This window comes from Caenorhabditis elegans, chromosome V (assembly GCF_000002985.6).
Source record: "Caenorhabditis elegans chromosome V".
NCBI lineage: Eukaryota > Metazoa > Nematoda > Chromadorea > Rhabditida > Rhabditidae > Caenorhabditis > Caenorhabditis elegans.
In genome coordinates, this window is record NC_003283.11 from 18,931,389 (window position 1) to 18,951,545 (window position 20,157).

General features: G+C 34.5%; 1 protein-coding gene, 1 non-coding gene and 1 pseudogene across 3 annotated transcripts; all 3 read left to right on the forward strand.

Annotated features, from left to right (window-relative positions):
- Positions 1 to 239: 239 nt before the first annotated feature.
- Y80D3A.15 lies at positions 240 to 296 on the forward strand. The gene has a single exon (NR_070206.1). It is a non-coding gene; the product is annotated as an Unclassified non-coding RNA Y80D3A.15 (non-coding RNA).
- Positions 297 to 1,703: 1,407 nt separating this feature from the next.
- Y80D3A.11 lies at positions 1,704 to 2,436 on the forward strand (annotated as a pseudogene). The gene is made up of 2 exons: positions 1,704 to 2,120; positions 2,167 to 2,436. Coding segments are annotated over exons 1-2 (687 nt in total).
- Positions 2,437 to 9,252: 6,816 nt separating this feature from the next.
- On the forward strand, positions 9,253 to 15,537 carry Y80D3A.8 (Protein-tyrosine-phosphatase; the record flags this gene model as incomplete). Its single annotated transcript, NM_075290.4, has 8 exons — positions 9,253 to 9,280; positions 9,328 to 9,408; positions 9,820 to 12,250; positions 12,369 to 12,869; positions 12,918 to 13,041; positions 13,268 to 13,503; positions 13,547 to 13,664; positions 15,209 to 15,537. 8 exons carry the CDS (start codon positions 9,253 to 9,255, stop codon positions 15,515 to 15,517), a joined length of 3,828 nt encoding a protein of 1,275 aa, NP_507691.2. The 3' UTR covers positions 15,518 to 15,537.
- Positions 15,538 to 20,157: the final 4,620 nt, after the last annotated feature.

Here is a 20,157-nt window from a genome sequence, read left to right on the forward strand (position 1 = left end):
TTAAAAAAGTTGAGTGGGAATGATATGTAAAACGTATTTAGAAAAAGAAGAGCGAAGAAAAAATAATTTCAAAAAATGTTTTTTTCAAAATTTTTATAAGCATTTTTTAACTCAAAAACTACTAATTTTCAGACAATTTTACTACAAATATTGAATTCAGGACCATTTTTTACCCCTATATAGACACTTTCCGCAAAATTTTAGAAAATTGTGCATTTTGTCGGGGGATTTGGTGACAGGTGGTGTTTGCGTACTTTCGGAGCTACCGTAACCCGCCATTTACAAAATTGAGTTAGAGGCTTGTAAAAAAAAATTTTAGGGGTAAAAATGGGTGAGAAATATGAATTTCATATAGTTTTTGCTTGAAATTTTGTTTGAAGCGGTGAAATTTTAAAAATTACAAACAGTATTGATATTTGTCAAAGAAATACACGTTTTCAAACATTTTAATTAGAAAAATCGAATTCAGGATCCTTTTTTACCCCCAGATAGACACTTTCCGCAAATTTTTAGAAAATTGTGCATTTAGTCGTGAAATGTGGTGTCAGGCGGTGTTTGCGTACTTTCGAAGCTACAGTACCCCGCGATTTACAAAAGTAGAGTTAGAGATTTGGAAATTAGTTTTTTAGTGGTAAAATTGTGTGAAAATCTTGAATTTCATATAGTTTTTACTTGAAATTTTGTTTGAAGCGGTGAAATTTTAAAAATTACAAACATTATTGATATTTGTCAAAGAAAGACACGTTTTCAAACATTTTAATTAGAAAAATCGAATTCAGGATCCTTTTTTACCCCCAGATAGACACTTTCCGCAAATTTTTAGAAAATTGTGCATTTTGTCGTGAGATTTGGTGTCCGGTGGTGTTTGCGTACTTTCTTAGCTACAGTCACGGCACGGCGAACGGGACATGGCCTAGAAAGTTGCGAAAACTAGTCCCGCGGCTGCAATGCTTTATTTTTTCATTTGGTTGCGGTGGGTTTTTCGATGTTTTTTCGTGTTTTTTTAATGTTTTTTCGTCGTTTTTTCTTGTTTTCTTCGTTAATAATTGAATTTAAAATAATATTTTCAGCAAAAGGCCACAAATCGCCGCAAAAATCGACCGCGTGAGCCGCGAAACGGCGGAAAACGTCTAAAAGTGAGTTGTTTTTCTAAATATCTCAAAAATTTGACGCTTATTTTTTTCGAAAAAGCTCTCAAATATGGAGAAAAACATGTTTGTTCTGAATTAGAAAGATTTGAGACTCAAGCTCGCGTATTTCAAATTTATTTTTTCGATTTTAGCGAAAAATCAACACATTTTCGATCATTTTTGAACAAAAAAATTGTTTTCTCAAAAATTTGACGCTTATTTTTTTTGAAACTGCACTCAAATATGAAGAAAATTTTGATTAACCGGAAAAAGTAACATTTGAGACCCAAGCTCGCGTATTTCATATTTATTTTTTCGATTTTAGCGAAAAATCAACACATTTTCGATCATTTTCGAACAAAAAATTCATTTTCTCAAAAATTCAACGCTTATTTTTTTTGAAACTGCACTCAAATATGAAGAAAAACATGCTTGTTCTGAATTAGTAAGAATTGCGACTCAAGCTCGCGTATCTCATATTTATTTGTTCGATTTCAGTGGAAAATCAACACATTTTTGGGAAAAATTTTTTTTCGAAATATTCGCTTCTAATTTTTAATGATTTTCAGATGACACGCCGGTTCACACCACATTCTACTGAGGAGATCGCTTCAAATAACCGAAACCATCCCGACATTGGCTCCATCGAACCCCGAGTGACCCTGGAACTCGTCGAAATTGAAGAAGGAATCAATGAGGGAGAAGTTCTCTAAAGCATACTACGAAGACTCTAGACGAACTGTTAAGACTGATAGTTTATATGGACAAGAAGAAGCACATAAAGAAGCACCGTGTGTAGGAAAGCGAAAAACGGGTTATTAAAAAAACGAGAAGACGTACGATTGTCAAGGGGCAACAGGATGCTGAGGAGACAGAGGTGAAGGCAATTCGAGATAATGCTACTCGTAAGCAAGGTGCTACTACTGGACAAGTTGAAGAAGTTGAAAATCAGACGGAGAAGGATAGAGAGATTGTGATGAATCGGGAGAGGTACAGATTTCAATAATTTAATGCTTCTAATTTGATATATTTTCAGAAATCTGAAGCGTGCCAACGAGGAATGGGGAACAACTGAAGCCTCGAAGCGTCCAAGATATGAGGATAGTCGTGGTGTTTTCCGAGGTGGATTCAGAGGAAGAAGAGAAGATCGTGGTGGCTTCCGTTGAAGTGACGACCGAGTAGGATTCAGAGGACGTGACGGAGGTGGTGGCTTCCGTGGTGGGCAAGGTGGAGATTGAGGCGGTTTCCGTGGTCGTCGTCAATTCTAATATCAGTTGTTGTTTTGCAATTTATTGGTTTTCTGCGTTCTCCATTTTTATTATTATGTTCGTTTTTGTTATTGTTATAATCATGAATATATCAGACTGTTTAACCCGAATTCAGAACTAGGAATCTAGCAGAAAATCGCAGGAAAAATTTGGGACTTCACAATTATTGCGTTTTGCGTTAAAAAATCACATTTGCACGTAAATTGTGACGCTTGCAGTTTGGCGGCACGGCTCTATATTATTCATTCATTTTATCAACAATTCGCACTTCTATCGCCCTAACGTCGATCAAAAAAGCTCATCAGCAACTGCCGTCGAGTGAAATGCGATAGAATTTGTCTGTGAATAACCAAATATCGATTTTCCTTGTATATCGTGAAGAACAAATCTTCATATTTACGATTCTTCACAAATTCGATGAAAATCTGATAGTTTTTTCAATTTCAGCTCTATAATTCCAAAAAAAATCTTTTGTCAATTTCGCGAAATGTCGTCAATTAAAATGCGCGCTGTGCAGTACGCAACGGTGTACAAAACTTTAAACTGAGTATTCAACGTTGAGCACGCAGTCAGCCAAATTGGAATACGGTAGAGAATTCTCGTCTATGTACCCCCCGCCGGGCCGTGACAGTACTTCGCGATTTACAAAAGTTGAGTTAGACATTCGGGAAAAACGTGGCTAGTGGTAAAATTGTGTAGAAAATTAGAATTTCATACTGTTTTTGCTTGGAACTTAGTTTGAAGGGGCGATAGTTTAAAGAATAAAAAAAATATGAAAAAAATGTTAACAAAAACTCAAAAACTTTGAAAAATCGGGAAAACTAGTGAAATCCCAGAAAAAAAATCTAGATAACCATGTCAGTCTGATCTTCAAAAGACAAGATATAAGTGTGACAAAAATGGGCGTAATGATAAGAACACACACACAAAAGTGAACGATTGATATCGTCACGAGGAGGGAATATATCTTGTAGACTAGAAAGTATGTAGTCAGTGTAGTTTTGGATTTAGTCATAGGAGTACAGGTATTCTTTTGGTTATTTGATTTTTAGGCAGGAAAATTGGATTTTGAAGTGGTGATAACCTTATAAATTAGTCAATGTTAGTGAATTTTAATACAACATATATGCTATAATTTTGGAATAATTGATAGGACCGAAGAAAATTAGACATGATGAAATTTTTAACTACAAACTACAAACTACAAACTATAAAATAAACAGTAAACTATATATCATACATATGTATAATATCAAAATACAATACTCCTGACACACTGACAGTAATTTTTTTACAAACCTCCTTTTAATTTTGAAAATGTTAATCAATACATTGTCATTAGTAAAAATAATTATACTTTCTCGAATATTTGGTACAAACTCACAAACTAATGAAAATTTTACTAATGACCACTACAATACTGTCATAGTATTGTTATTATTATTATTCTAGAGACCAAACCTCCCCTTCTATTGTTGTTTTCCTATTAATTAACTAAACAGTAGAGTTAAAATGACGTTAGTTTGAATAACATATGTACATACAAAGGAAGTAAGAAACAATGGTTAATTTTGAAGATATGATTGCATTTGAATTACAATTACATGCATGAATAATATATTACTAAAAGCTTATTACTATATTATAATTTTTAATAATACTACATATATATTTTATTAAATTCACATAGGTATAAAAATTTTACTAACATCATACAAGTCTAGTTTCACAAAATTCAATTCTATACAATATATACCGTATTAATAATATTACTAATGAAGAAAGGCGAAGATTATAGGAAAAACTCGAAACAACATCATTACATGTATGGTATTACTACTGTGTTGATATTTACAAAAACATTTGAGGGAAGCTTAAAATTTTAAAAATTTTAGGTTACATACAACATTATCAACATTAACAACATTATTAGTGTTACTGATGAAAAAAATTTCAAAAAACTGCCCAGTTTTCAAGATTTCATACTAGATGCAATATATGGTAGTGTATATGATAGTATTAACATTATTTTGAAACAAAAAATCCGAAAAAATTTCATGGAAAAGTTGTAAGGTACAAATAATTACGCTCACTTACACTATGTGACTCCAAAAACTACATGAAAATAAATGTCGATCTCTCTTTCTTCTAAACTTGAACAAGGTGACGTGACTTGTGTTATTGTTGTCATGTTATTGTGTGTGTGTGTGTTCTTTCTAAGAAACAATGACGCCTATTTTAGACCCCCCCCCCCCCCCTGTTGATGAATTATGTTAATTGAGTGAGAAAACAGGAAAGTTGCTTATTTTAGGTTCGAAAACTATATCCTCGAGTTACAACTGTGAAAAAATTTATTTTTTACATACATTGTTAACATGTATTTAATAGGTATGCATATTTGGGGAATAGTAGTGAGTTTTTAAAACATCTTATAATTAAAAAAAAAAGTGTTTCCCTCAAAAACTCCACAAAATGCTTATTCATATCAAAATTAGAATTCTACACACAATTACCGTTATTTTGACCCCCATATTGCCTATATTCAGTAAAATTTTATTTTTGCCCATCTTTTGCCGGTCTGTTGCCGATTATATAGATTTTTATAAAAATTGACGCAATATAGGTAATATGGGGAAAAGAATAACAAAAATTACATGAAAAATTCAAAATCTGTAATTTTCGATGCTAAAAATCGTTAATTTTGAAGTTTTGAATTTTAAAAATTTTCGAAAAATGTTTTTTTCTAACTTTTCTAAAAACTCAAAAAAGCACTAAAACTTGGTTTTTTGGGCATTTTCCATAACAAAATTAGAATTCTACACACGATTACCGTCGTTTTGACCCCCGTAATGTCTATATTCGATGAAATTTTGTTTTTGCCCATCTTTTGCCGGTTATATCGATTTGTAATTTTATGTGTAATTTTACAAAATATTTTTAAATGCTAGAAACATTATGAAATGCCGTTGTATTTGAAAGTAAGCAAGAAAATTCTAATTCAATAGTACATATTTACTGGAACGTTTTAAAATATCGTGTAAAATATAAAATATACGTTAATTAACCATATGATTTAAAATCCTGCCTTTTAATAATGGGTACACACGACCTATATTCTCAAGTAGAAGAAGGTCATTTCGCTACTCGGGTACACAAAGAGGTGTTCATATAAACAATTAGTGATGTAACGGTAAACAATGAAGTATGCCCTTTATTGCGAATTAGTTACGGTGTTCTGGGGAAGGATGAAGTTTAAAAAAAATTGTGTTTTCCTATGAAATTCCCTCAAAAATCCATTTTTAAAGTTTTTTTTTCAATTGAAACTTGATCACTTTCAATACAGAATATTCTAGACACCCCCCCCCCCCCCCGGTGGTGAATCACTTGACCATCATCCGGCAAAACACAGACATTAATTTTTGAACTCACCGTCTCAAATCTCATTTGTTGTGACAGGTGAAAGTTGGCGGTACTTAAAATGTTAGTCTAAAATGTGGATAAATTTAAAAAGTACATAGTTCTAGGGCGATCTAACACTAATTTTTAAAATTGTAAACCGAAATCCAAATTTTCATAAGATATTTTTTTCCATGAACATTTATGTTAACAAGCTTAATGAAATTTGGTAAAATTCGTAAATTAAAGGTGCATCTGAGTATTGGAAATAATCAAGTCAAATTTTTCAAAATGAAGTATGGTAAATGGAGAATTAAACAAAAAACTTCAAAGTTTGAAATTTTAATATGTGCATTCCTATTGAAATCACATGCACCATAATTAAATACGGTTTCTAGTAAATTTTTATTAAAATCTCATGAATCGGATTAACTCATAAGAAAAAAATCATAAAGTTCCCCAAAATTCGACACAAATCAGAATGCCCCCCCCCCCCCCCCGGCCTGATTAAGAAAACGATGAACAGATACGGAATGTGTCGTCTCTCATATTAGCCAAATACAGTGTTTGTATATATAGTCTCATCTCTTCTCAAATTTGATAAACGCAGTAGAGTGCGAAGATTCGCCAAATTGATGGCCGCTGGCAACTTCGCGGAATTGGGGATAGTTTTACAAGATCGAAGGAACAATAGATATCCGGACTCCTACCGTACCCCATTACAGTAATCAGAAACCTGATAAGCCTGAATCGGTGTGGGATGCACATTTATTACAAGCATCAAATATCTGTAGTCGTATGGAAAAATGGATTTTTTGCTTATTCATATCAAAATTAGAATTCTAGACACGATTTCCGTCATTTTGACCCCCGTAATGCCTATATTCGATGAAATTTTGTTTTTGCCCATCTTTTGCCGGTCTGTTGCCGATTATACCGATTTTTTTGAAATTTGACCGATAGGTAATATTGGTGTCATATTAACGGAAATTACATGAAAAATGCTACATCTGTAATTTTCAATGCTAAAAATCGTTAATTTTGAATTTTTGAACTTTAAATTTTTTTTTCGAAAACCTCAAAAATGCATTAAAAACTTTGTTTTTGGGCATTTTTCATATTAAAATTAGAGTTTTACATACGATTTCCGTCATTTTGACCCCTATATTGCCTATATTAGCTGAAATTTTATTTTTGCCCATCTTTTGCCGGTCTGTTGCCGGAAACATCGATTTTTCTGAAATTTGACCAAATATAGACAATATTGGTGTTAAATTAACAGGAATTACATGAAAAATGCAAAATCCGTAATTTTACATGCTAAAAATCGATAAATTTTAAATTTTTGAACTTTAAATTTTTTTTTCGAAAACCTCAAAAATGCATTAAAAACTTTGTTTTTGGGCATTCTTCATATTAAAATTAGAATTTTACATACGATTTCCGTCATTTTGACCCCCATATCGTCTATATTCCGTGAAATTTCATTTTTGCCCATCTTTTGCCGGTTATATCGATTTGTAATTTTTCTAAAAATTCAAAAATGCTTCAAATTGTTGGTTTTTGTGAATTTTTCAGAACAAAATTAAAATTTTAGACACAATTTCCGTCAATTTTGCCTACATTCGGGGATATTGTCATTTTTGCCGTTCCGTTGCCGATTTCTTGCCGGAATTTTCGAAAAAAAAATTTAAATTTGGCAGAATATAGGCAATATGGGTGTAAAATTAATGAAAACTTTGAGAAAAAAAAATGAAATTTTCTATAAAATAAGTGTTAAAACTTCAGTATTTTTAAAACATTTTAATTTTCCGTCCGTTTTGCCTATCTGTTGCCGATTTCTTGCCGGAATTTCCAAAAAAAAATTTCAATTTTGGCCTAAATGGACAATACGATTTTCATTTAAAAAGTTTAATTTCCTACTTGATCTTCATAATTTTACCCTACATATTGCCTATATTCGGGGATATTGTAATTTTTGCCGATCTGTTGCCGGAATTTTTGAAAAATTTCAAATTTGGCCGAATATAAGGAATACAAAATCCACTCACAGTGTAATATTTTAGCTTACACTAGATCCAAATGATCACTGATTCGCTAAACAGCTTAATACTATTAAAACATGATCACATGATTAATGTAATACAAATTGTACTGTTCAATCACTAATTTGACCACCGATGACGTCACTCGCCCCGCGTGGTGTCTGGAGATGTTTGGAATAACATAAAATGGTCAACACTTCACAATTTGATGAACTATTGTCTTTGAACGGAATTTTATGACTCATTTTAAAAGAATAATGAAAAACAAAATTTGGATCTATGGAAAAAAAATTTTAAAAATTTATTTTTTTTTGAAACATGACACTAAATTTTATTGCGAAATTGAATTTTTGCTTATTGCCTATTTTTGTCAAAAATCCTGAATTGACTTGAAATTCGGCCTACATTCAGCCCAAAATGAAACATTAACAAAACGAAATTGTATGAAAAGTTCAAAAAAAAATTACACAAAATATAGAATAAAAAGAATAAAATTTTGAAAATTTTTGGAAACATTTTTTTTTTTGTCATAATTTTTTCAAAATTTCGAAAATTTGAAAACTAACGTGTTTACGCTAAATTTTTGTACAAATTTGAATTTTTCATCCAATTTCCGTCAATTTGACACCCATATTGTCAATATTTGACCAAATTTGAAAAAAATCGATATTTTCTGCAACAGACCGGCAAAAAATGGGCAAAAGTGAAATATAGGCTATTTGGAGGTTAAATAGATGGAAATTTAGTGGATAACTATTTTTTTTAAAGTCGATTGTTTTTTAAAAATTTTCAGAGATTTTCAAATGTGATAAAGTAGGCACGTAGGCAGGCTTGTACAAGGGTACTAGGCTGCACTAGGTAGTGAGGGGAATAGGTAGGCAGGCAAGCATAAAATAGGCACGTTTGTTGACATTGGATAGGTAGGCAGGCAAGAAGTAGGCATATAAGTAGGCACTAGATAGACAAACAGAACGTAGGCGGCTGTAATGTAGCCATGCACGTGTAGGTTGATAACCATGAGGCAAATGGACCAGAAGACATAGCTAGGCATAATATAGGCACTAGACAGGCAGGTATATGAATAGGTAGCCATGAGGTAGGCATATAGGATGTAGGTATATTGTCATAGGGGTACTCATCATGATTTTTCCAACAAAAAGTGTTCCTTATGAAGCTTCTAAAAATGAACATTTATTAAAAATAAAAATAAATTATTTTTAAAAAAATCACGGAAAAAAATATGACATTTTCAAAAGTTGAAAACAAAAATAAATAATGACCTCACGTGACCCTCCAACGTTGACCTTTGATTTGTCATCAAAACCAAAAACAACAAATCAATCAGTTTTCAATCGATAATCAATAACTTCACAGCAAATATCAAAAATTGTTGGACGAAGCAAGCGGAGCGAGATGAACACTTTTCAATCTTTCGCAATCGGTAAGTCTGAGTAATATTTCAGAACCACATAAAATCAATATTTTCAGTACTTCTTCTCATGTTCTGCAAGCTACATGCCTTCAACAGCACCACTCTTGACCCACCGGACACCACTGATTCTGTAAAAGGTATGTGTTGCCTAAGTGCCTGCCTAGTACCTATTTGTCAGCGGGTTTTTTTGAGCTCAATTGGTGAATGCTTTCTTTGACGCCATTGATTTCTCCAAACAAGACTATGAATTTTTTCTAGAAAAATTATCGATTTTTGAAGGGAAATTATTGATTTTTCAAGAAAAATTATCGATTTTTGAAGGGAAATTATTGATTTTTCAAAAATGATTATTGATTTTTGAAGGGAAATTATTGATTTTTCAAGAAAAATTATCGATTTTTGAAGGGAAATTATTGATTTTTCAAGAAAAATTATCGATTTTTGAAGGGAAATTATTGATTTTTCAAAAATGATTATCGATTTTTTCACGTGAGAATAAATAACGTTTTAAGTTACATGTGTAATGATAATTATTTTAATATTTGCAGAATCTACAAAACCAACGGACTACCTCGAGCACATCACCATCATAGCTCACATTGCTAACGGAATTACCCTGCAAGCTGGATTAATGAATGGATCAATTCCGATTAATGAAGTTGTCGGTGAGATGCTTAATTTAGGATCTGCCAATGTTTCCGATCTAATCAATTATAAACCTGATAAGATCTTGGAGTTGATCAAGAAGTTGAAAGAGGTCCGACAGAGTGCTGCTGCTAATAATGAGATCAGTCCTATGGAAAAACGAGCGTTGGAGTGGGAGGACTATCGTCTCAGGTCCGAATTTATTGGTGATGTGACTAATTTGACTGGAAGTGTGGAATACTTCAATGCAGTTGGAAACTTTCAAAGAGATTTCAATTCTTCTTTGTTTGAAAGTACAGCAGAGAAGTTTGATGGATTTAATGAACACATTACAAGTATCTTGAAATCAAGCTTAAAGGATACATCTTTTCCAATCACTGGGTCGGCAAAATTGAAAGTATTCAATGAGACATTCCAATCATTGAAAGTCCTTCTCACAGAAATCAAGACACTCAATCGAACATCATTTGATATCCTTCACAATGGACCCAATATATTCAAGTCATTGGATACAGTGATCAAACTCTCGGCTCTTCGTCAGAATTACATTGCATTGTACTCGAAAAAAGTAGAAGATGCAATTAAAACTAATATTGAACTGGTATCCGCATTGAGTGCAGTTAACGAAGCATCTAGAAGTGATATGATGACTGTCTCGAAGCTTTCCGATCGTCTGGTTTCAATTCCTTCAAGAAAGTACACTTCTGGATTCTCACTTGAATTAATTGGATTGGAACAACTCACAGATGATGTAAAAAATCAGTGGTTCTTTGAGATGACAAATGCAACTGAAGTGGATGGACAAAGTATTCGGAAAAGCTTGAAACCAATATTCTCTGCTTTTGAAACTTTGCAAGCTGTCAACAAGAAGTTGAAGGTCACTTTTCCAGAGCGTACAAAATTCCAACAATTTAAGGATGAGCCGTACTTTATTCCAGTTAATGCTAATTCTTACATTGATGTTGTGAAAAAATATGAGGGTTGTAACGAAAACGGACATTCAGACGACTATCGTAAAAAAGGAGTTGAATTCATGAACAACGTGGAAACTGTTAGTGATTGGTTGACTGCCTTTGACAATTTCACCCAAACGCTTGACTTGGATCAGTTGGAGAAGGACGTTGCTGCATTTGTAGAATCCTTGAATTTTACTGATATCAATAATGAGACACAATCGAGGATGGAAGTGATCGAAATTGTGAAGAACATAAGAAGTAACAATATAAGTTTGATAAAGATTCAGGAAAGTGTGAAAGGTATCGAGACTCAGTTTAATGCTGTTCGATTGGATAGTCTTCGAAATTCAGTGTTTCCAAAAGTAACAGATGAATTCAAGAAAGACGAAGACTTCCAAAAAGTTATCAATGCCGAGAATAATGTTAACAGCTGTCTTCAGAATGTTAAAAACGAATCTCTGGTGATCTCTGAAGCTATTAAGACAATTCAGAAGTTGAGAGTATTGGATGATAATCTATTGGAAAGTGTTCGACAAACTGCAACATCAGTAGCTCAGTTTTCCACTGTTCTTCCAACAGTTGGATCAATTCCTGATGCAATGAAGAAAGGTGTTAAGAATGTGACACTTCAGCTGAATGAGATGTCTCTGAAGTCATTGAATCAATCCGATGGAATTGGTATTTCTGCAAGTGCTCTTCGAAATGTTTTTAGCCTTTTGGATCTAGAATCTTCAATTAATCAGCTGAAAAGTGTCGATGGAATTGTAAAAGTCGGAATTGACAAGTCTAGTAACAAATCTGAACTGCAAAGTCTCTGGGGGAGCCACAATGATGACATTATCTCATTGGAAGGTGCAATTGCAAAGTCAAAAGTTTTCAAGTCGAAGATTGATGTATCAAAAGCCAAAACACTATCCAGCTACAGTACACCTTTGCAGAACTTGGCTTCAATTCCTGATGTTAAGATTGATGCAGTAAAGAAGTCGAAAGCACTGGAGATATTGATTAGTTCACTTGTTGCATCCTCTGTAAAAAGAAGAAAGAAAAGAGACACTAAATCTGATCTACTTGCCGCCAAAGCCACTCTCGACAAGATCGCCGTGTTGGATTTGCAGTTCTCAAGTCATTCAACACAATTTCAGAATGTTCCATCAGCATTCCAGTCGTTTGATAACTTTTTGCAATTGTTCTTTGCTTCTCAACAGCCAATCAGTGTTCCTCCTCCAAATCCTCAGAGTAATAGTGGTGGTGTCAATACAGGAGGTACTGGCAATGGTACAAGTAGTGGTGGTCCGAGTGGTAATACTGGTACTGGACCGACTGTTGGTGTAACAGCTGCTGTTGTTGGATCAAGCACTGTGAGCACTGTTAGCGATGAGTCAAGTGATTTTCCGATTTGAGTTGTTAAATTAATTTCATAGCAAAACTCAAATGTTCTAAGAAGTGTTTTAACAAACAATTATATATACTGCGACACTAATAATGTTATATTTCAGACTTTCCGTTGTCATTCCTGTGGTCTTAATTCTTGTTGCTCTTGTGATTGGTGGAATAGTTTTTATTTGGTATCGTAAAAGAGAGGAGAAGCGTAAAGAGGAAGAAGCTGAAGAGGAACGAAAGAGAGAGGAAGAGAAACTTATTGCTGAAAGGAAAAGGATAGAAGAAGTGGAGGAACAGCGGAAGAGAGAAGCGGAAGATAAAGAGAAGATTGAACAGCTGAATGCAAAAGTTCGAGAGAAAGAGGAGAGATCCGAGGCCCGACGTAAGCAGAAAGAGAAGGATGATGAGGAAGAAAAGAGGTTGTATGAAGAGAAAGAGAAGGAACAGAGGAAAAAGCAGATTAAAGGAATCGAAAAATGGACCAAGAGTATGGATTTCAAAGATAATCATAAAACGGCCAAATTCTACAATACGACGATCGAAAATGTGAATGTGACAACGATTGATAAAGATCATATCACTGAGTCGTATGCATACTTGCCCAAGAATAAGCACAGGTTTTCCTTATATTTTTATTTATAGTCTCTTTATATCCTTTTTTCCAGATACCCCACTCTACCATGTAAGCCATCAACCGCTGTCAAGGTGATTGTCAATGGCCAGCGAGTCCCAATTCATGCCAACTGGGTTCCGACACCTGGTCATCCACACCGCTTCATTGTTACTCAGGTATGAGCACTTAGCGCACGTACTTACCAAGATTTTTGCATGTTGGCACGTAGGGTAGGCATACGAAAAACACTATGCAAGTTTCAAATTTCTGAAAAGCGGCAATTGTTGATTTCACAGAACGAACGGAACCTCCTAAAAAGGTGCCCATTACTCTAAATCATCGATTTTGATTTTTCATAATTTCGGTAATTATTGGTTTTTGTAAAAATATATATTGTTTCAGGGACCGCTGAAGAATACACGTTATGATTTTTGGATGATGCTGACGCAATACGACGTTGAACATATTGTAATGCTTGGTCAAAACATGGAGAATTTGATTGTCAAGTGTGACTACTACATTCCACCACACATTTCTGAGCCGTTCAAAATCGGACGGTTCAATATCAAGATTACAGATGGGAAAAGTATTTTGAATAAGAAAATATATCAAAGAACACTGGAAGTTGTCGATTCGACGTGAGTTTCTCCTTTTTTTCTAAAATGAAAATGCGATTTTTAGTGGAAAACTTGCGACGAGAACTGTGATGCATTATCAATATGCAGGATGGACTGCACGTGGAGTTCCAAAGAGTCATGCTGAAATGTTTGACCTGATGGAGATGTTGAAGAAAAGCGAGGTTGGTTTTTTGTTGAATAAAATCGATAATTTTGAATTTTTTAGTTTATTGGACTAAATTTGAAACTTATGGAATAATGAAAGGTTACAAAAACAAAAAAAAATATTCATAAAAAATCGATAATTTCGAAAAAAATCTGCCTCTTCCTATATTAAATCCCGAAATTGCATTCTTGACAGAAATAAAAAATGAGGGCAACTTTTCGACACGTGAGTGTCCGACAAAAATGTACAAACTTTGAGCTTTAATAACTTGGCTCATAGCTGGCGCTTTTGCATTCACTAAGTGCGAATGACTCAAAAATAGTTGCCCCACCATGGTCATTATTGAGGGGATTGGTTTTGGGAAGGGTAGCACACTGATTTGTGCGGGTTTCTGGAGACTGCTAAAATTGAATATTTTCTTTGTACTGAAGAGTTTTATGTTTTTCAGTCCCAAATCTTCAGTTTTTCTGACATTTGGTTCCAATTTGTGCGCAAGAGAGAGCTTCATATTTCCAATTTTTTGAAACTATTTTGAAAAAAATTGGCCCACTTTCCAAAATGTAGGCCATCATTCAATTTTTGCAAAATCAAAAAGATTGATTAAACGTGAAAAACTTTTCTACCACTCTCTCTCTTTCTCTATTTTTGGGGATGAATTCGATAATTTTCATTTTTTATTTTTATAACGTGAGGAGAATTTAATCCTAAAGATTTTTCGAGATTTTGAATGTTTCTCTAATCGCATTGAGGACCGCACTTTTCGGTCATTTTGCCCACTTTAAACCTCACTTCCAGCAGAACAGGCTGGAGGCTGGAGGCCTGCAATGCTATTGTTTTTCACTCAAACCCAAAAACCAGGGATGAAGGCCTTCCTCTTATTCTTAAAAACTTTAGGCCTTTTCTATCCCTACTCCCAGTAGAGCAGGCTGGAGGCCTTCTATGAGACGTATGTTTCTATAACTACGTCTGTTTTTGGAAAGGTCAGATAATACGGAGGGCCGCAGGCCCGAATACACAAAGAAGTGTTGGAGATTCGTCAAGCCTATTCTTAGCCCAATAATTCAGTTCGAGTTTCGCAAGCCCAAATAGACGCAGAAGCGTTGGACAACTTTTAGGCCTATTCTGAGCCCAATAATTCATGTTGAGGGCCGTAGGCCCAAAAATACTGAGAAGCGATGGACAGCTGTTGAGCCTATTCTTAGCTAAATAATTCAGGTTCAGGGCCGCAGGCCCGAATACTCATAGAAGCGTTGGACAACTGTTAAGCTTATTTTGAGCCCAATAATTCACAATGAGGGCCGCAGGCCCAAATACATGTAGAAACAGTAGGGAACCGTTAAGTGCGATTTGAAAAGTGGAAATTAATTTGGCCGGTTCAACTCAACACTTGGCTAAACATTAATAAAGCGAATTATTCTTGAGTTACTCTACGCCGAGCCAAACTGCGAAGCCTAGCAAATCTCCGATTTGCTAGTCAATAGTAAATGAAATTTGGTGAAATCAGTTTCAAAAATTGATATGACTCGGTATCCACCGATATTCAATAAAATTGATTTTCAGAAGCCAATCGTGGTGCAATGCCCGAACGGAATCGGAAGATCCATGGCCTTCATTGGAACCGAGTGTCTTGCCCGTCAAGTTGAAGCCGATCCGACAATCGAACTGACTGAAGCTCTGAAACACATGCGCGAGCATCGTTGGAACGGAATTCAGAAGAATTTTCAGCTGTACTGGATGACACTGGGAACCATGTACCGTCTTATCAAGGAATATGGATTTGACATGAAGATTTACGATCAACAAATGGCAATATTTTCTGATGTAGTCGATCGGTTGGTGGCACTGGACAAAAACAGTGTAGACGCTTGAAATTGAACTTTTTTTCAATTATGAATCTCTTGTGGGAGTTCTTGTTTTGTGTACAGAGGAGTAGAGTGCCATATCGATTTTTGAGTTCAGCTCAAAGAGAGCTTTCAAATAAGTATAATATTGACTATGACGCATTTTCAGGGTCTTGACGCACTTCTCGATACCGCCGTAACTTTGTCAGTTTTCATTCAATCTTGACAAAAGTATATTAATTGCGTTTAGTTGTTTGAAAACTTCAAAATAAGTGTAAACCCATTATTGACGCGTTCCTAGTGCCTTGGCGCAATTCTCGACACCCTAATAAATCAGATAACTTTGAGCCAAATTTGAAATGAGTATAATATTGATATTGACGCTTTTTCAGTGCGCTGGCGCATTTCTGGTTCCCTGCCGCAATTCTCGATCTCACCGTAACTCAGTTAATATTGATTCGAATCTAATCAAATAAATTGTACTAAATTTGAATAACTGCGATCTTCATTTTGAATCAAAAATCAACCTTGACGCATTTTCGGTGCACCTACTTGTGTCCAAAAAGCAGAGAATCCTCAACGTTGAAATTTTAACAAAAATGCCTGAAATAAACTTTTAAATTTATTTTGTGTCACATATTCAAGTTTGGCCTGTCGAAAGCTTTCAAATGAGTATAATATCGACATTGGCGCATTTTCGGTGCTTTGGCGCATTTTTCGATACTACTGTATTTGAGTGAGTTTTGATCATTACCATTGGAAATTAGCACTAATGAATTCTCCTTGAAGGACGCTTCAAAATAAACATAATATCGACTATGGCGCATTTTCGGTGCCTTCGCGCGTTTTCGGTGATCTGACGCGTTTCTCGATATTATTGTATTTTAGTGAGTTTTGATCAGAATTATTGCAAGTTAGCACCAGTTAATTTATTTTGAAATACCTGTTTGCAGCTTTTTTTTTCCCAGTGGCGTGTGCTGTTCAGGAGTTGAAAATTTGGTATCGAGGACGGATTGCGTAGATTTCGGGAAAAGCTCAGTGGGTTTTGTGCACGAGAAATGCGCTAATGCACCAAAAATGCACCAGTCTTGAAGCTCTTTATGAACTTAATATATTAGATTTTGTTTCACAAGTTTTGGATCAATACTCGTCAAGATATGCTGGTATCGAGAATTGCGCCAAGGCACCGAAAATGCGCCAACTCACCAAAAAGCGCCATAGCCGACATTATATTCATTTAAAAGCCAAAAATTTGACAAACTCAAATTTCTGTGTTATTTTGCAACATTTTGGCTGCTTGACGCATTTCTCGAGCCTTGGCGCATTTCTCGATACCTATCTATCTCAGTTATTTTTGAGCCAAAATAGGTGAACTAATGATATTTTTATACAGATTGACAAGAGCTTCAAAATGCTTATTTTGAAGCTCTCGACAAGCCCAGTAAGGCATTTTAAATAATTTATAGCTTTGACGCATTTCTCGTGCCTTGGCCCATTTCTCGATACATCCGTACCTCAGTTACTCTTGAAACAAACTTTTTAAATCTTTTGGCATACCAGTTTTTTTAGGTTACCGTTATCTCCTTGGTCCGCGCAGTCAACCTACATCATCCGCATCCGTCGGAAACCCAATTCTCACGTGGCGATCATGTGCATTTCAGATTGTACAAGAAATCAAAGACAACACCACTGAGAGGAAAACTAATTTTGAATGGAGCATGTTTGAATGATCAAATGATGAAATTGTGAATGCACGAGAAATGCGCCAAGCCCGCCGGAAATGCGCCAGGGCAACAAAATTGAAAAGTCAGTTATTTTGAAGCTGCTGAATAGCTTAAAAAAGTAATGAAATTTTGAAGGTGCTGCGTTTAAAGCTGATTTAGTTAGGACAGTATCTAGAAATGCGCCAATACACCGAAAGTGCGCCAAAGGTCAATATTATATTTACTTTGAAGCTTTTCTCAAAATAAAATAAATTGATGCTAGTTTCCAATATTTGTAATCAAAACTCGCTTAAGTACATCGGTATCCAGGATTGCGCCAAGGCACCGAAAAAGCGCCAATGCACCGAAAATGCGCCATAGTCGATATTATACTTATTTGAAAGCTCTCAATGCGCTGAATTCAAAAATCTCGTTTCCAATGAGAAAAATTCAATATTTCAGCCTTCAATCGCAAAAAATCGATGGTCACTACCGCCAACTTGACATCTATCGTCCACGTATAAATCACAAATGGCCACTTGACAACCATGTGTACAGATTCTCGTGCCATCCACATTATTCAAAAGTAATCGAAGAATTTTTGTGGATTCGAGGAAAAAATTGAGGAAAAGAAGGAAATAATGAGGGAAACAGTGAAACTTTTAATGGAAAATTTATTGATTTTTCAACAATATTTTTTGTAATATGTTTTTGTGTTTTTTCGATTAAATAAAGGTTAGAGGGTAGTCAGAATTCTGAAAAATTGCACAATATCATTGTGGCAAATGCTCTTTTACTACCTCATCTTTTACTACGTTGCTCTTTTACTACGGTTTACTCTTTTACTACGGCCGTATTTTTTACTACGTTTTCCAGTTTCGATCTTTTACTACAATTTGTATCTTTTACTACGATTACGATTTTCTACTACCTAATGAAAAAAAGAATATCAAAAGTTGGAATTTGAAAGTTACCTTGTAGCAGATTTTAGGTATAATTACAATTTAAACATGAAAGTTTCATAGTTGTGTTCTTTTTCCAACTTTTGAAATATACTACTGTCTGAGCGGTTTTTAACTGAATCCGACGATATCATAACGGGAAAATGAAATTTATGAAAATTTTCCAAACAAAACTATTTTGAAACTTTCTTTAGCACTAATCAGTTATTGTAGAAAAATTCTAAACCTGTTGTTTTTGAAAACATTCATGTCAACTTTGTAATTTGGCATAATATTAAGAAACTCGGCAAGTAGGGCTCTATATACTCACATATCTTTTCGGGCAGAGGGAATGTGAAAAATTGATCAATCGCAAACTTGTAAGCTTAAGATAAGGAACACTTTTCCCGTGCAAACTATTTGAAAAAAAAATCTGAATGGATCCAGATTCGAACCAGCACTGACTCTACTGAAGAGCGCGCGCTTTACCACTTCTCCAAACAGGCGAGTGGCGGCCGCGGTTCCAAGGAATATGTGAAACCAACCGAGCTGTACGAAGTAGAAAGCTTCCATTACTTTTTCAGATATTTAGTTCTGAAAACTTTGTTAACTCTCCTTTTCATCAACTAAATGGCCCTTTTTGTAGTTATTTCTACTGGAAAAAAATGTGCCTGTAAATAATATCAATCAAACGCCAACAGAGTTCTAAGTCTATGAAAGTAGGACGTCTTTATGCTCAATCAACTCTAATTAGGTGATTTTAAGACTGAAAATGTGATGTGAATGTCGGAACTTGTAGAATTACCAAATTTGTGTTTTTTCGATGAGGTTAAATATATTTTGAAGAAATTCCAACAAAAAACATTTGGAAATTTTTTTGGATCCAAAACCGGAAACTCGCGTGAAACATGGTGAAATAGGATTCTAATGACTTTTAAATATGATAAATATATTAATTCAGTACACTCTGTCGGAACAAAAAACAATTTGTCTGGTAAGGTTTGAGCAAATGACATGTAGGATGCAAACTGCACTCACTACCACTACACCAGCCATGTTAAAGTCGTCGCGCCTCCTCGAAGACCATAATGAAACTGAGTTTGCATAGAGTTGATAAGCATTCCAATCCAAAACTGTATATCTCCTCATATCAAACTGTGAAATTCTCTACGAAACTGAAGTTCTCCGAATATTTTGTCGGTTTTTCATGTCGAGAATATGACCATCTAATTTTGAGCACAAATTGATTGTTTTTTTTTGTATTTTGGAGCAAAATATGCATTCTGCAGAATATTTTAGGCCATGGCCTAAAATATTTTCTGAAATCATCTCAATTCCAAATATATTGTGTATTTTTGTTGTATATTCAACGTTGATACGAGATACAGAAATGAAACATATGAAAAAAATTGGGCCTAAAATGTTTTTCTCGAAAACCATTACAGTTCTTATTTTTCCAAAAGTGTATATAATCAGTATATTTTTAAAAATAATTTTTCGTATCAAAATCCCATTTCCCGGCTTTAAACGTAACTTTTTCGTCGCTTTTTGTTATTGAAAAATCGAAATTGAAAAAAATTCCGGAGTACGGTACACGTTGGTGTTTGCGTACTTTTGCGTATCGTGCATTTTATTGGACGACACTTCATATTTTTTAAAAGCAAAATTGACAAAAAAGTGCGCTTTAAGCCCAAAAACAGGACATTCCATGCGGAAAATAACTTCGAAAAAAATTCAGATTGTATTTATTACTGGAAAATACAAGATTGGGGTCGTTTTTCAGAAACAAATTTTGGGCCTAATTTTTTTTGAAAATAGCTTATTCGAGGAATCGCAGAAGTTCCCGACCTGCTATTAAGTGGAATTTGTAGAATGTTTAAAAATACACTCGAAAAAGTAGTTTTCAAGATAAATTTATCTTTTATCGATAAATTTCAGGTCAAGGGAATGTTTTCACTGGACAACAACGTTTATAAACAGGATATTATTTACAGGCACATTTTTTTCCAGTAGAAATAACTACA